We start from the raw sequence: 17,162 nt of genomic DNA, 5'->3' as shown, positions 1-17,162 counted from the left end.
TTGCATGCAGTATGTTCGTGAAATGGTATGCAAGGTACAGAGTGATAACAAAGTATATGCAGGGGCACTTGGGAAATTGAAAATAGCCCATGTTTGATGCATTGAAGACCTCCATGGCAGTGTGATTGAATGCTAGGGCGTCAGGGGTCCTGGAGTTGAATCCCACCCTGGGCATGGATATTCTTTACGAGTGTCAATTCATGAATTTAATCATATCATCACTCACGTCCATTGTTGCAGTTAGCCGAACGTCGCAGAAAGGCAACGTTAAGTAACATAAATCAAATCACGACAAAAACTGATTAAAGAGGATTGTGTAATATTTCAGGAGATGTGCTAGCAGAATGGTGAAAGGAGGAGGGAAGGTGCACTTGGCCATGTGCTCTTTTAGTTATAGCTGCACCCCCCCCCCCCCATTCATCCATGGATGTCCTGCTTTTCAGATGAACTGGTCACCCTAATTGAGGGGTTATGCATAACAAATTCAGCCAGCAAGTGACATGCAACACACAGGCTGCGTTCTTGAAGGCACTGTGTATTCAGCATTTAAATGCTTATATTCTATTCTTACATCTTGAGGTTACACATAAAATACATAAACATTTCTTTGTGACATTTTTATTTGTTTCATACCACCATCAAAATTCTTTATAAACTTAAGCACGATTTTGAAAATAACAATTATATAATTTTAATGATACCTTGACCCAATTTATACATATTTAGAATATAAACAATGATACATATATACCATAGTGAATACAGGTTCAATATTTTTGCAAAACCAATTCCAATATATCTTTATTGTTACTCACACACACAAAAAATTAATCAAAATAATCAATGTTATGTATTGATCAAGACACAACAATTCAGAAAAAAATTATTTTACAAAGATGGCCTTGACTGAAATAGATATCATAAATTAACGAAAAGTTAATAACAACTGTGGCTCCTTTGGATTTTGTGCCACTATTCTATCAACTGAACTACGAAGTCAACTTTTATCTTCACAACTTAAATAACTGGGTTTGTTTGTACATTAGTCATTTGCATTGTATAAATATAAATTCTGAAAAAGAGCTACAGCAAGTCTTTTATGACATTTTTCTGTAACAAAACCATCCACAGTAAAACTGTTAATGGATTGAAATCGTAAAACCTCTGAATATGATTGTAACAGCAACTCTACAATTAAATATATTTTTCAGTTTTGAAACAAAAATCAGTCTTTTTTCCTATCTCCTTAGAAATCTAAGTGCATTACTTACGTGAAATTTAGAAGATTTCGTACTTCCGCGTTGCACAATTTAATGGTTCAATCCTATTCAATTCGAAGATCCACTGTCTTCATTCACAAAAGAGTACGGCGTTTGAAGCGGAGATGGTATTGAATCACTACATTGTTTGTTCCCGGGAAATCTTCTAAATTTCACGTAAGTAATTTTAAACCGCGTTTACCGCAACCACCATGAAATCTAAGTGCATATTAGGGTGTTCAGATATATGTTGCCTTCTCACTGAGTGTGAGGACATGACAGACATATCTTAAGTCAGTAAATCACAGACACCATCAATATAAGGCACAACACACTACTCATTATACAAGAATTGACAGTTTCAAATATGCATTTTGAATTTGAAATTGTAACACTGACAGTTACTAAAGGATTATAATTAATATCGTTCAGCTTCCTCATATTATAACAGTCTATAAAATATATCTGGTAAACTTATCAGACAACTTCTGTAGGCATTCAATATTACTTCTATAAAAAGCCAACATTAATGCATTTTCTTATTTCCTTACACATGAATCCTTATCTTAAGTTTATCAACACGAAGTTCTTTCTCACAGATTTTACATTTACAGACAGAATTCACATAATCCTTTTGATTCTTGGAATTAAATTTTTAAGTATTTTAACATCATGCCTTTGAAAAACAAATAATTCACATTTTACTGTATACTGTTACACTGTAGAAATATACATTAATTCCTTCGTACTAGTTGAAAAACTTCAATTGGGGCATTCATATATCCATACATACTTAATACAAAAAGCTATCTAGTGGCAACCTAGGTATACAAAAGGGTATATTATGCTTGAACTTGGAATAGTGATTACTGGTAATTAAACTGATATATTTTTAAGCTCTTCTGGCTATGAATAATGAAGATATTTTGTCAGAACAACTAGATTAGTTTTGGATGTGCTTCCGAGAATTAACGTCACTCGCATCTTTTAGATTGAAGTGCAGAGATGTGTGTGACACCAGTTTTCATATATTTGGTGTGTTAAGAGGCTCCTATCTGGAACTGACCTGGTTGACATCTCGAGGAAATATCCTCATTACATTGACATTTATTCATGAACATAATTTTTTAAACAAAAATTATAACTTTTCTAAGAATTGAAAGAATTTGCCACATTCATTGTCATCTCTATGTCACACTTCAACATGCGACGCACAACTCTCTCCACTTTGAACAATTTTACTGAAATAACTCCCCAAAAGTTAACATCCTTGCATGAAGAGTAATTTTGCTAAGTAATGTTATGCACTGGGTATTCTCTGCTTAGATTTGTGATGAAAGATGGATTTGGAAAATGGGACACATTAACTAATAGAAAGTTATAGCAAGGTTTTGAGCAATGATGTTAAACAAAGGCACAGGTAACTTTTTACAAGATGCATCAAGATTTGAGAACTGCTTCACTGGCTTTTACAAGTTAGACACAATATTGTTTTAATAAATATTTTAAGCAAATGTAAGAAATTCAACACCAGGAACTTCTTTCATTATTTTAAGAACAGGAACCCTTTCCTTGCTATGCAAACAGAATTCATAATTGAAATTATTTCATTGTAAGGTACATCCGTCAAAGAAATTTTCCTTCTACACAGCTTCCTTCTTAAACTTGTAGGCGTCATCGGGCCTTGCGAAAGAATGTCTACTATGTTCACCTTAAGGTTCTCGTGACCGAGTTTTGGTGAAAATTTTTTTGAGCCTGTTGAACAGGTGTTCTCTGTCTTGCTCCCAATTGAAAAGCAAGACTCCCTGTCACAGGTAAGCTGATGGTCCATCAAATCGAGCTTCTTCCAAATACATTGCCTTTCTTTGTTCCAACTTCTACCTTGAGAATGCACAAACTGCTTCATTTCTCTGCAAGTTCCCTGCATCACTCGAACTTGCTCATCCTTCCAGCGTTCCAGTTTCTCTTTCTCTTTTTCCAAGATGACGTGTAGAGATTGGAGGACGTTGTTAGGTACAGGGACCATGCTTGTACCTCCAGGCACCAGCTTCTGGTTCCGAAGGCTGCGTCCCTCACATTTCCTTCTCAAATATCTTGAAGTCACTTTACTGGGGATAGTGAATGTGGGCCTGTCTTTGGATGTTGCCAGAATTCCTCTGGCAGTATTTTCACACCTTCTGCCCATCACATGTCTTGACACGTTGTAACTAGCTTCACAGTTCTCTGAGGCTTGAATACCTGGAGAAATATACACATGCAAGCATTAGCTGCATATACTATACTCGGAAACTCAAAACCAGCTATAATAAACATAAGCAGATATATTTTTTCTGAGAGGGGCAGAGAATATGTTGTACACATATGATAGGATGAAATATTGAACATATTATTGCATATGGAATATAGCTTCATGCAGAGGCGTCTCGTGAACACATGCGGTGCATGCGTCAATTGTGGGAAAAAGGACAGCTTGCTCTGCGACAACATTCATGAGCATTTCTACATTCTAATTTCTTCATATAGGAGAAGTATTTATTTTACACAAGAGTGCCGAACTAAGCTTATATTACATTTCTTGGATCTGAAGTGAAAGAAACTAATAATTCTTTTCCCACAATTGATGCATGCGTCACTTCAGATCCAAGAAATGTAATATAAGCTTAGTTCGGCACTCTTGTGTAAAATAAATACTTCTCCTATATGAAGAAATTAGAATGTACAAATGTTCATGAATGTCATCACAGAGCAAGCTGTCCTTTTTCCCACAATTGACGCATGCGCAGCATGCGTTCACGAGATGCCTCTGGCTTCATGTATATAAATTAACATACAAACCTTTGAATACATTACATGGATGAAACAAAATGGTCTCTTTATCTCAACTAGCTTCCCTGATGGCATAGTTGTAATACCATCACCTTGTAATCAATGGATTCCAGGTTCAATACTCAGTGGAGGTACATAGTGATTAAGATCCCACTTTAAAACAGTAGGTGTAGTCCCAATTAAGCTATATGTGAATAAAGTGGACTTAAAACACAAACTCTTTACCTTGAGTGTAATATCTTGTCAGGCTTTTTGTGGGAATAGTGAAAAAGTTTGTTTTATGTCTACTTTGTTCTCAGATAGGCTAGTAGGAAATAAAGAATAGGATCTGAACAATGGAAATTACACCTAATAATCACTTGATTATAAAGTGACATGGTACTTTGATTAAAAATTACTTTTTTAGAAGCTTCGACATTCTAGAATAATTCCACTTCATCTTCACCAATGTAAATATTATGTCCTTCTCTTTCAGTAGGTTATTCTGTCATTGTATGTTTGTACCCAGTCGTGCCATAAGTTCTTATACAAAGTGATCGCCTGTCTGCTGGCACTGCAAACCCAGCACGATCTAGTGGCAAGATGGTAAAACACATGTAGAAACATAGGTGTTGCCTGTTCAAGCTTGGTGTAGTCAGTAAGAGCTACAAAAGTGTGTAAAATGGACATCGAACACAAGCGTGCAGCAGTGGTTGCCTTGTACAAGCCGAAGAAGATGCCTGCTGAGATTTTCAAGGGCCTAAAACATCTGGGCATTAACAGATTTGTTTATTGCATGATCGAAAGGTTTGCTGAGACCAATGGCATTGCTGACCGTGTTAGAAGTGGTCGTCTGCGGTCAGTCTGCACAGCAGCTCTCGTCAAAGCCGTCAGGGAGCAAATTCGACGGAATCCCTGTCACAAGAAGTCTCTCCTTGCAAGGCAGATGAATGTGTCGAGAAGAGCAATGTGTTGCATCATTAACGAAGACCTTAGATTCAAAGGTTATCAACGAACAACTGTGCATTTCCTCAAAAAAACCTAAAGCGTAAGCGACAGCAGAAAGCAAAGGCACAGAAGAATTATTTTTACGGACGAGAAATTTTTTGACGTAGAGGAATCCTATAACCGCCAGAATGATCGTGTGTATGCTCGGAGTGCTCAAGAAGCTAGGCAGAAGAAGAAATGTGTGCAGCGTTCCCATCATCCTGTGGTGGGGCATTAGCTTTAAAGTCATCACACAGCTGCATTTTTGCGAAAAACGGGTTAAAACCACTGCAAAAGTGTATCAAGATACCATCTTAGAGCCTGTGGTGAAGACCCTCAACAAAACCTTGTTCCATGGAGAGGATTTGACGTTTCAACAAGACTCGGCTCCGGCACACAAAGCAAAGACCACCCATCGGTGGCTCAGGAACAATGTGCCCCACTTCATGGCAGCTGATGATTGGCCCTCGAGCAGTCCTGATTTGAACCCACTGGACTACAAACTCTGGTCTGTGTTGGGAGGCAAGGTCTGTCAAAAGCGTCACCCTAATTTGGAAAGTCTGAAATGGACCTTGACAAAAGCAGCCGCTGAAATTCCGATGGTGGTGATCCATGCCGCAATAGATGCATGGCCAGACAGACTTCGGGCTTGTGTCAAGGCAAAAGGTGGCCATTTAGAGTGAATGTAGTATTACTGTACATCTGAGAGGCACAATGAAGCTCCTTGACCTTTCAGTAGTCAATCTACGTGTGCTGTGTTTTATTTCTACTCCCTGGCATGTGTATCAGAACTTATGGCACCACTAGGTATTTTTGTTATTTAGCGAACCTTTTCTGCCACTTTTGGCTAATAAAAACAATGAGGATGAGTAATATGATGAAATGAATGTAGGAACACTCCCAAAGAACACACATGCCCATGCCAGGATTTGAAGCTGAATACTTTGGTCTCCAGATGTAAAGTCGCTCACTTTAGATGCTCGCCACAGCCAGCAGGTTCTTTCATAGCCTCCCAAGTGTTTTAGTCTTAATGTTATCTTGTAAGCAAGAAGTCTGTCGATACAATTTCCAGTGGTGGCACATTTCACTGTCCAGCAGATCCAGTCCAAAGTGGCCTATTTGTGCCAGACTTTGTGTTTAATAAAAACATTACAACTGTGCACAAGTTCCAGGAAGGAAGGCACCTCTGGCCACACTTCAGTGACATTGAGTTTCATTTATACAGGGTGTCCCAGAAATAGGTGGCATAACTTCAGGAGCGTGTTCCTTACATGTAAACAATGAAAAATGTTTATAGGTCAGGAAATGTTTGGTTTCCGAGTTATAGGCTGTCATAACATGTGCTCACTGGAAATCTTGAACAGGTGGTTTCCTGTAACACAACCAGCTATTTGATGAGTAGTACATGCTGAGTGGGCCTTGTTGAGACCATGTACACCAATCAGGAATGAGCAGATATGCACTTCATGTATGGTTTGGCATATGGCAATGCTGTAGAGGCCCGTCGTTTTTACCACGAAAGGTACCCACCCCGAAGATGCAAAGATAGAAAACAATTGTGAGTATCCATCGCCGCCTCTGTGAATTTGGCAATTTTGCACCTCGTGTTGTTGAAAGAGGACAACCTCGATCTACGACTCCTGTGCAAGAAGAGGAGATTCTGGATATTGTGACTGCAACTCCTGAAATCAGCACACGGAGGTTAGCAATGCAAGTGGATATTCCTCATTCCACTATCTGGAGAGTATTGTGAGAACAACAGTTGTATCCCTACCATCTGCAATGTGTACAGGCATTATCACCAGCAGAATTCCCTGCGCGTGTCGTGTTCTGCCAATGGTTTTTGCAGCAATGTGCTACAACTCCTAACTTTCCTGGGCATCTTCGGTGTGGGTACTTTTCGTGGTACAAACGACGGGCCTCTACAGCATTGCCCTCTGCCAAACCATATATGAAGTGCATACCTGCTCGTTCCAGATTGATGTACATGGTCTCAACAAGGCCCACTCAGCATGTACCACTCATCAAATAGCTGGTTGTGTTACAGGAAACCACCTGTGGAAGATAGACAAACTCCAGTGAGCACATGTTATGACAGCCTATAACTCAGAAACCAAACATTTCCGGACCTATAAACTTTTTTCATTGTTTACATGTAAGGAACACGCTCCTGAAGTTATGCCACCTATTTCTGGGACACCCTGTATATAAAGGTTTCCGAGAATGAATGGAAAGTTTGTGAAAGATACATTATATTAGGTTTCAGCAATTGAAACAGTTTCTACAGTAAGCAAACAGATGATTTAGGATCTAAATCAAATTTTGTGTTAACTGAAACACATTCCCATGATAGCAGGTTTCAATATGCAAACCACTGAAGCACAACACATGCCGTAACAAAACTCTATTCCAGTCCAAAGTCGAGGAAGAACTTTCAAAGTAACAGTAATACTGCCAATTACTGGTCTCATTCTTGTTTTTAGATCTACATTTTGAATTTTCTCTCTACTGTAAACCATGTCTTTAGATGACTCCACAGGTATAATGGGGTAAATTCTGGACCTTTTGCAGGGCATGAGATGAGTCCCTTTGTTTCCTCATTTCCCACCAGATGGTGCTGTCTGCAAATTGTGGTCACATCAGTACACAACACAGACTGCAGTTTATGGTGCCGTTTCCTTAGGGTAAAAACACGGTGAGGCAAAGGGACCCTTGCTCATTGCACAGAGTCCGGTCAAGCCATAAAAATGTCAGGATATAATGAATGAACCGGCTGTCGGACAGGCACATTGACTGCCATCGCACAAGCTTGCAAACGACAACTCTGTCAAAAAAAAGTGGGGAAAAAGGAGGGTGTCTTCCAAAAAAGGGAGAAGTGACCTTGAGTGGACCAATCAAGGAGCCTTCCACTTGAAACAAGGGACCCAAGATCAAACCGTGTTTGTTCTTGGGAACCTCTTGCGATGAGCGGGGCTCCACTATGTTTTTCCCCATTTAACTCCACGGTTTTGAATTATCGGAAACTTGTCCCTGCGAGTTTCTGGCGATGTGCTTCACTGTGTTTTTACCCTTAATCGCCACTTTGTTGCACTGCCTGCAGACAGTTTATTACATGTGCACGAACTGTTTCATTTACTGAAGACAACTTTGAAGATGTACCGTTTACGGTTGGCTTAGTTTAATTTACTTCGCTTGTCTGCAAATTTTAGCAAATCACGAGGATGAGGATAAGTGATGATAGATGAAGGAACACTCACAAATAACACCCTTGTCCAGGCTGGGATTCAAACCCAGGACCCCAGACATGCTGTGTTAACAACTCAGCTGAAAGTGTACTTTGCTTAACCTATCATTCACAATAAACTCAACTATTCAATGTCGAAAACCTTATACAGTGAATGAAACAGGACCAAAACCTGGATTTCATAGTTGCCATCCACAGAAACAGTGCTTCCAGGTAGCTATCATCGACTCCAGTCAACCAACATTTCAGTATGAAAATTCTGGGAAAGGGATTACGTATGCACCACAAGTGAAACCATACCAAATTCCAGCACCAAGCAACTTGTCCCCATATCCACCTATTCACACCCTCACAGTATGTACACATGCTTTAGACGATTTCATTTATTATAATTTTCACGAAAGTAGTATTTCTTCCAGCTTAATTGCAAGATCAGTTTATGTACAGGGCTTCTTCTTCAGGGAACACAACATTTTGATTTTTCAAACTGTATTTTTCAATGATAGAAACACATTAGGGACTTAAAACAAAACGTGAATAATAGTTTGTAAATTTAGTAATCGGCAATGCCTTTCTGTACATCTCGTGAGAGAAATTTGCAGAGAGTATGTGAAATTTTCAACAATTTATTCCTAAATTATTGTGTCAGAAGTGGAATAATCTCATTTTCTAATGGTATTAAACAATATTAGATCATTGGCAATATTAATGAATGATATTACAGATCTTATATTTCTGTGAATGCAATATCAACATTGTTTAACAAATAAATCTATATATTTTTTGGAGGGGGGAGGGAAGAAACATCTGTTATCTAGTTACATGTACTGATTAGGAAGATGAACATTCAGAACTATCAGTTATTGATATCAGTACATATTCATTCATTACTGGGTTGCCATATTTTGTGAAGTGTGAAAAAGAGTCCATATTACTATTTTTTAAAAAGTTTTCAGCAAAAAAATAAATGAAATACAATATATATAACATTTATACATCAACATGTTCATGCTTATTCTTTTCCCCTCCACCGTTTTACCTACGTCTTGCAGTTTCCGTATGGGTCTTGAAATCTAATGACCCTTTTTACCCACTGAAACATAGGTTCCATCACTGCAAACACTAAATACTCCTTCAAAATCATCATGACTCATTCGAAAACTTATTTTTAGGTTCATCTATAAACTTATATTTTCATTATCGGCATTTCTATTTTCAAAAAACACAACAAAGCATGCTCAATCCACTGGATGCTTCACGATACTATGTTCAAGATAGGAGTTGAAGCCTCAAATGAAGTGGCATGAAAGACTGTCTATGTATATTTCTGATAATGACCTATCCATATCTATGGATGGTGTTTGAGTATCAATTTTAGAGACGATCATATTGGCATTTGAACTGAGTGATGTCTAGTCAGTAGAGTGACTGACTGCCACGTGGGAGACCTGCGGTGGGTGATCTAAGTTTGGAATTTTTCCGACCTTGCACCTGCACAAAGCGGCTCTGTGGCTCACCCAGCCTCAAATCAATAGGTATCTGGGGGCAACCTTGGGTGTAAAGGCTGTTGGAGCGTGGTATTGGGTTGATGCAGAAGTTCGTGGCATTTTTCTCACCGTGGCAAAAGTATTTTTACATTATACTAATTTGAGATGAACAAAAGACATAAATTAATCAGTAATATATTTCTCTAGACTTTCTACCAACGCTGGGGCAGTTTTTCAATTCAACGCCTGAAGAAATCAGCTGATTTGGGGTTAAAAGCGTCGTCAAGCCAAGTTTGAAGAGCATTTTCGTCACCAAAGGAGCTTCCTTGAAGATGATGGATTGAGAGATGAAAAGGTAGCAATCCGAGGGTGCAAGATCGGGGAAGTAAGGAGGATGTGCAGTAACTACCCAACCAAGCTCCTGGATAGCAGCTTTTGTCATGTTAGCGGAATGTAGATGTGCATCATCGTGTCGCAGTACTTTATGCTGTCTTCCTGGTCTACTTGCTGATTTGGTTGTTATCATTTAAAGTGTGCAGTATCCTGAATTTACCCATGGAATGCAAATGTCGCACGATGGTTGAATGGTCACAGTTCATCACATTTGCTAATTCTAGAGTCGACTGATGTGGATCCTCGTGGATTAAAGTGTTTAAACTGTCTTCATTACAGCCTGATGGTCTTCCTGAACGTGCAGAAACGCTTATGTCAAAAATGCCCTCTTTGTAATGACAGAACCATTTTCTTGCCCTGCTTTCCCCATTGGCATTCTCCCCGTACAAGGGACAAATGTTTCAAGTTGCCTCCGCTGCCATTGACCCTACAGACAGAAGAATATGTTGTAAATGTTCCCCCACCCCCCACTGGACACTTATTGTTCTTTAGCTGTAAATTTCAATGCATATTCACAAGCACAAAAATGCCACTCCAATTGATGAACATTAATGATAAACATACTCCTAACACTGCAGTGTTGCCATACCAAACGCAAACACTACAACCCAATATTTATCATATCACCTCCAAAATGACCGAGATCGAGAATATGTGGAGCCCTACCCCCACATCCCTTAAATGTGCCTTCATGCTATATCCAAAAGGAACTTTACCTTTACCCTACTGGTTGATGTGTAATATGTTGTGACTTGTTATGCCTATTTTTAACATTTTAAATTATTTATTATGGACTTTGTACAAAACCCTGGACATTTTAACCCGGAAAATAAAAATCTTCCTAGATGCCCCTTTTATTATCTAAAAAGAGTGCATGTTTGAGGAAAATAGGACATATGCTAACCATGATTCATTGATATTCGATTAATATCAGTACAAATTTCATGCAATTATGCTAGTGATTTTTCAGGTTTAAAATACATAAAGAAATTAGCAATTCACTGTTAATAAAAAATGCATGCATCTTTTTATTCAGAATAAGTACACAATGGTTACCATGTGTCAAGGTATATACTAGGTGCTCTCATACTTATTTGAAATTATTTCCATATACTCAAGCCATACAATAAGAAATAAAAATTCTACAATTAACAGTGAGTCATAATTCAAAACTTGCCTCTCAAATCAGTACACATAAATTACAAAAAATACTAAAAACTTATAAAACAAAAGCAATTATACAATGCGACGTTGTGATATAATTACAAACCTTACTGAACGTGTTTCAAAGGACATGCAAATAATGCTAACAATAATTGAAGTATATTAAAAATTATGTTATTTCTGCACTAAATATAAAACTTAGCATAAACAATATAAGGCACTGAATTCAAGCAAATGTGAAAATATTCACTACAGCAGAAAGAAACAAACCACCAATGTGAGCAAGAAAAAAAATTACAATGTAGAAGAAAAGGTCGGGAATCAGGCTACAGTCTGACATACACCTCTCCCCGGTTAAATTATTTGTTTCGGACACTTTGCCAACATCACCTAAACATGTGCTATTCATGCATGCAAGTTCACCATCATTCAAGTTTCTAATGCTAATTACAGTTGTCTCATTACACCGCAATTCATTACTTATCTCATTAGTATTTGTCGAAAGATCTTCACGCATACCTGAAAGATACAGAAATACATCAAAGCAAACTTTGAAAAGATTGGAACTTACCTCACTTTAAACACAGGTCAAATTCTATTCTGCAAAAAAATCTTGCCATACTGATGGTGTAAAATTTTGCAAAAAAAAAAAAAAAAAAAAGGTGGTACATGCAACACTAAAAAGGTTGTGTAAAGGGTCTCTTTTTGCAAATTTTGTGTAAAGTGCCATTTGATCTGTCGCAGTGGAAGCTTTTTTTAAAAAAATCATCTCGAAGAACCACAGATACGGTTGAACCTGAGTCATACATATGTCAAGTTGAAGAGAAAATAATACGTACAACCAAATTACTTACAAATCAGATTTAGATACCATGTCATATCATTATTAAAATATTGTAATTGTAACTATTTTGAGGAACAAGATACACATGATACAAGTTATTTCTGTCATAAAGTGGTAAATTAACGAATCTAAACGTTTGATTCTTAAATACGTTACATTTGCCACTTCATTAGTGAATGCTTTGATACTGAAATACTGCAGTACACACTATTTGCGATTAAAATTACCACCTGCGCGCTAGTGTCGTTTCCAATATGGCTGCTCTACGTAGGATAGATCTTTGTTTACATTCAGTAGTAGTACGTAATAGCAGCATGTTTGTCATTGCTTGTATGGAAAGAATGTTTAAATTACGCATTATATTTAAATATTGCGAATGCGATGTGAATTCCAGGAATTATAACAAAGTGAAGCTGTGCTGAGAGCGAAGCATTTAATTATGATAATAAAAATAACACGGAAAATGCAGACCAAACTAATGTATACTCACTGGTTTTTCAAAGTGGTGGTTTCATCTGCACTGCACCTCGGTTGTAACTGCCTAACTGGGGCTCTCAGAAATGATTTGAAAATAAAGCAATTCACCTGTATTGCAAAGCTTAAGCAGGAAATAAATGTAAACATACCGTTGCAATTTTTTCCACAAAGAGGCAGGCTGGTTTAATAACAACACCAGATAATGATAATAATAACAATCAGGCACGGAGCGTCCATGTAAGCTGTGTAAGCCGGGCTTACACTTTATTAGTTCTAGTAAAATGTATGTAATTATATGACAAAATTAGTAAAAACTTCAAAGTTCAACTCGGCCCAATACCAGTCTTCGAGATCCTGTTTGTTAGATTGCAACACTTCAGCACCAGGGGACACATGGGAACTCCCGCCTTTTGCTTGCGGAAAGTTGTAAGCAGTCTGAATGTTGCCTTACAAATTTCTGACCGCGAAGGAGCAATGCCTACCGTATCTGGATGGAGAAGAGCAAGGAATATAGGGAGAAGAGCGGGCCAAACCCTAGGTTTGTAAACCTACGACCACAGGCTTACAGCAGCGTTGCAAACCCCATGTTTAGAGAAAGTGTTGTTCATGGACGTCCACAGTATTTCTTTCCACCAGGGAGGATTAAGCAAAGTATTTTTTTTTTCAGGGGTTGGGGTAAACTAGGTATATTTCCCTTCTAAAAATATACTAATTCAATTTAAAGTTAACATTTTTCTGCAACGCCCTTACAATAATTAACAATTTGATGTGACTGAAATGAAATTGTATGTGTGAAAATGGTTGACATTCATTTTTCAGGAAGTGTCTCCTTGCCTTTGCCCCTTCTGGACATCCATGGTGTCGTTTAAACTCCGAAATTATGCTACATACTACTAAATTGTTATGTGACTTTCATATTATTAATATTAATTTATAACAAAAATGTAAGTATAAATTCGAATGGTTCAACCAACATTATACGTGAAAAGTTTCAGAAAATTCAACCACAACGAAAAGTGGCCCTCTTGTTTTATTTATATCCCCCACTTACAAACGACTTTTTAAACTTGTGCGAAATTTAGCACCATTATGCTTGGGTTGGCTTCACTGAATACATGTCCTGCAAAAGGAGGGGCTCCAGCGTTGTCGGGTATGAATGGTTAACTGCAAAGGAAATTTGAGCCGGCGGTGCTTCAAGGAGGTTTTTTTTCCAGGAACAGGGAATTCTGAAGCAAAAATCTAACAGGAAGGGGGGAAAAGGAGAAACCTAAAAATGAGTGGGATATGGGAAAACTAGAAACACATTGATGTACTAAATTCTTGTTTCTGTTTTTAGCTTATACGAGAGCGTAAACATCAGAAATATTAAGATCTCTGTTTTCCGTTTATGTATGAACTCAGCTGGTAATAATTGAGATAAAAAGTGCAAAAATAAATAAATAAATAAATAAATAAATAAGTGTTAATGAAAGCTGAAGATTGAACCAATTTTACAAATCTCATGTCAAATGTGAACAAAATATTATTAATTACGTAGTCCGTGATTCAAACATTCTTTGAACAGCGTTCAAAAAGCCTGTTTATGATCTTTTAGGTGCTAGATTTGTTTTTACAGTATCCTCAGAAAGCACTTACATGTCCTTTGATAGAAATTTCTGGATATGTCCCTACAATTAGTGAGCATTTCTTTTATAATTAATATTGTATTTTTTTTTACTAAATATAGGGAATTTTGAGGCAAGAGAGGGATTTTTTTATATATCCAAAAGGGATATTCCCCTCACAGTCCGAAAGATCACTGCTTTGAGCAGTGACCAATTTTGGATCTGGTTTCTTTTTGTTTCCCCGTTCTTGTCGTGGTATTGCTTTTGCGAATTCTATCTATTAAAAGTGGACTGTCGGTCCTGTGCTGTTGTGTGATAGTGAAGTGCATTATGGAATAAAACGAGTGTGATTGTGCGGTGGGGTGGAGAACTTGGTGCAGACGCAGTTATCCAGCAAGGATTTTGGTGCCAAGAAGAAACTTGTGGATGTAGGTAGGCCCACCCCTTCCTTCTCTAGCAGGCATAGTAAAAGAAATGAAAAATAAAGTGTGCCGATTTTGTGATTCAGGGTATGAAGCTGATACTTGGTTATGCGATTGTAAAAAGTATTCTACACTTTTGTTTTCTTCTGTTTTTGTTTCTTTATTATTATTATTATTATTATTCATTTTATCTACCTTTGCATATTTTTTATCGTTACGTTACTCACTGTGATAGGAATAAGACTGACTTAATTATCAGTTGAAATGTAGGAGATCCACAGCCTAGCAAAGAAAACACCAATCCCAGAGATTTATCCAGAATTTTTAATTTGGTGAAAAATTCTAGGGAAGTGTTCTGAAAAAATGGGGGTGGGGGTCGATGTGTGTGGATAAATCACTAACCATGTCAGCCCAAAAATAAGCACAACGGGAAATAACCTTCATCATGATAGGCTTACACTGTTGGAAAGGTCACGCTCCGCCACTGATAACAATAACAACAATTTCATTGAGGCTATCTTCAGTCTTCACTAAAAATTGACTTACTGAATGAAACAGCAACATTAGCATGACAATTATGTTTTTCTGACTTACCTCTATGATTACAGACATTAATTGATTCTCAAACTATTTCCATCTTCGCACTTAATCGACTTGCACCTGTTCCAAATTTCATACATATAATGTTGTTTTCAAAAAAATGTTATATTCATAAAGAACAATTTAAAACTTACTTTCATGGCAATAAAATCATCTTTCCGAAAGATTATTTCGGAAAATAAAGTGAACAGACTTGTACATTCTTCGTAATTTCCTTGCCGCATTTCAGTTATGCCAATCTTGTCAATCAGTTCTGTTTTCCCTGATTTATTTAAAACATTTCATTCTGTTGATTCCACGGGGTGGAAAACACATGTAAGCTTTTCACTTGTCCTGAACCACAAAACGATTTAGAGCAAAAACTGAATACGCAACTTTTTCGCATGTTCTGCATGCTTTGAACGGCTTCAACACGGCGAAGTGTCCTACATGGAGTGGTTCCTGAAAATCTCACCAGATGGCATATCGGATAATTTTAATTGTGTGTCCAAAGTGTAGTATAAAATATACCTAAACCTGCAGTTATTTCAGTTTTAATATTATGTGGATTAGCATCTGATGTTATTTTGCCGGTACCTACAGTAATGTACGTATAAAACAGAATTATGCAGAACTGAGTTACTTATAAAGCAGTCTCAACTATAATCTAAATTGGCAGTGTCACGAACTGGAAACAAGATGCGGGAAATGAAGTTTAAGTACTTCGTACGTGAGATTTCGTGTTTCTGCATTGCACAATTGGATAGTTGTTTTGCCCGATTAATTTCAAAGGCTCCCTGCCTTCATTCACTAAGGGTACGGCATCTGGGGCAGAGATAGTAGCACGTCACTTCTTTGTTTATTCCCAGGCAGTGGTAGTTGCATATTCTCCCATTGGCGGTGCTGGTGTGTGTGCAGGAAGCAAGCTTGTGTCATCTGCTGTGCTTTCTGCTTTCTGTCAGTGGGTATTCCCAGGTTTAGCTTGGGGGGTTGGGTCATCGGCTGCATTGTGTTGTTCGGTGTGGTGTAATTGCTGTGCTTTGAGTGGGTGGAGGGAGATCGAGCAGGGGGGCTGCATTTTTAGAGGTTGGGTGTGTAAGAGCTCTGGCCGATCCTTAGTAATACGTACGATAACACTAACAGTAACACATTTAATTAACGATTACTGGTAGATAGGCCGGACCCATGGCCGAGTGGTTAGCACATAGGGCTGCAACGCTAGGGGTCCCGGGTTCGAATCCCGGTCGTGCATGTTGTTTGTAAATGCCCATTTCATCCTCATTACATGGAAGGCAATGGCAAACCACCATGGGTTCACCTTGCCCAGCGACCTTCCGGTCAAAAGACCTGCCTTGAGGCAGACAACTCATCATCACTGGTAGATACGCAAATTTGTAAAACTGCCAATAATTTTATCACCCAAGCAATTTTATTTCTATTTTGCAAATGAGAAAGCGAAATTCCGCTATTCTCTCGTTCATATGTAAATAACGAAAACTTCATGTACTCTTTTCTAAGGCACAATCATCTGAGACATGGTTGCATGTACATGGAGCATAAAATAATATATTATTGTAAAAGGGTTGATTTTCCAAAATGTCGAAAACTAAGCATAATAATACTTAAGGTGCTGCACTTAACTTGTTTTCCACAAAGGTGTTATAGAATCTTTAAGGCCATGTTAATACGGATGTAAAGACACATTCCTGAATCTTCCGCTTCAGCTGAGAACAGCTTTAAATCCTCAACGGTAACGTATGACTGAAGAAAAACTCTATGTTCATTTAACGCTTGTTTTCAAATGACTTGATTTCACTGAAAATGATGCACAAAATATAAAAGAAAAAATAGGAGGATAGAACATTAATAGAAGAAATAGTGTATTTTGTAACTCATA

General features: G+C 37.8%; 1 protein-coding gene across 1 annotated transcript in view; it reads right to left on the bottom strand.

Annotated features, from left to right (window-relative positions):
• Positions 1 to 594: 594 nt before the first annotated feature.
• The window catches only part of LOC146004628 (uncharacterized), a 41,111-nt gene continuing 24,543 nt past the window's right edge, over positions 595 to 17,162 (bottom strand). Inside the window, exon 6 of the mRNA XM_083143518.1 lies at positions 595 to 3,497. Within this exon, the coding sequence (XP_082999644.1) occupies positions 2,806 to 3,497 (692 nt within the window). The 3' untranslated portion in view covers positions 595 to 2,805. The remainder of the gene's footprint in view (positions 3,498 to 17,162) is intronic.

This window comes from Lepisma saccharinum, chromosome 22 (assembly GCF_977018435.1).
Source record: "Lepisma saccharinum chromosome 22, izLepSacc3.1, whole genome shotgun sequence".
Lineage (NCBI taxonomy): Eukaryota > Metazoa > Arthropoda > Insecta > Zygentoma > Lepismatidae > Lepisma > Lepisma saccharinum.
This window is presented reverse-complemented; position numbering and strand designations above follow the sequence as displayed.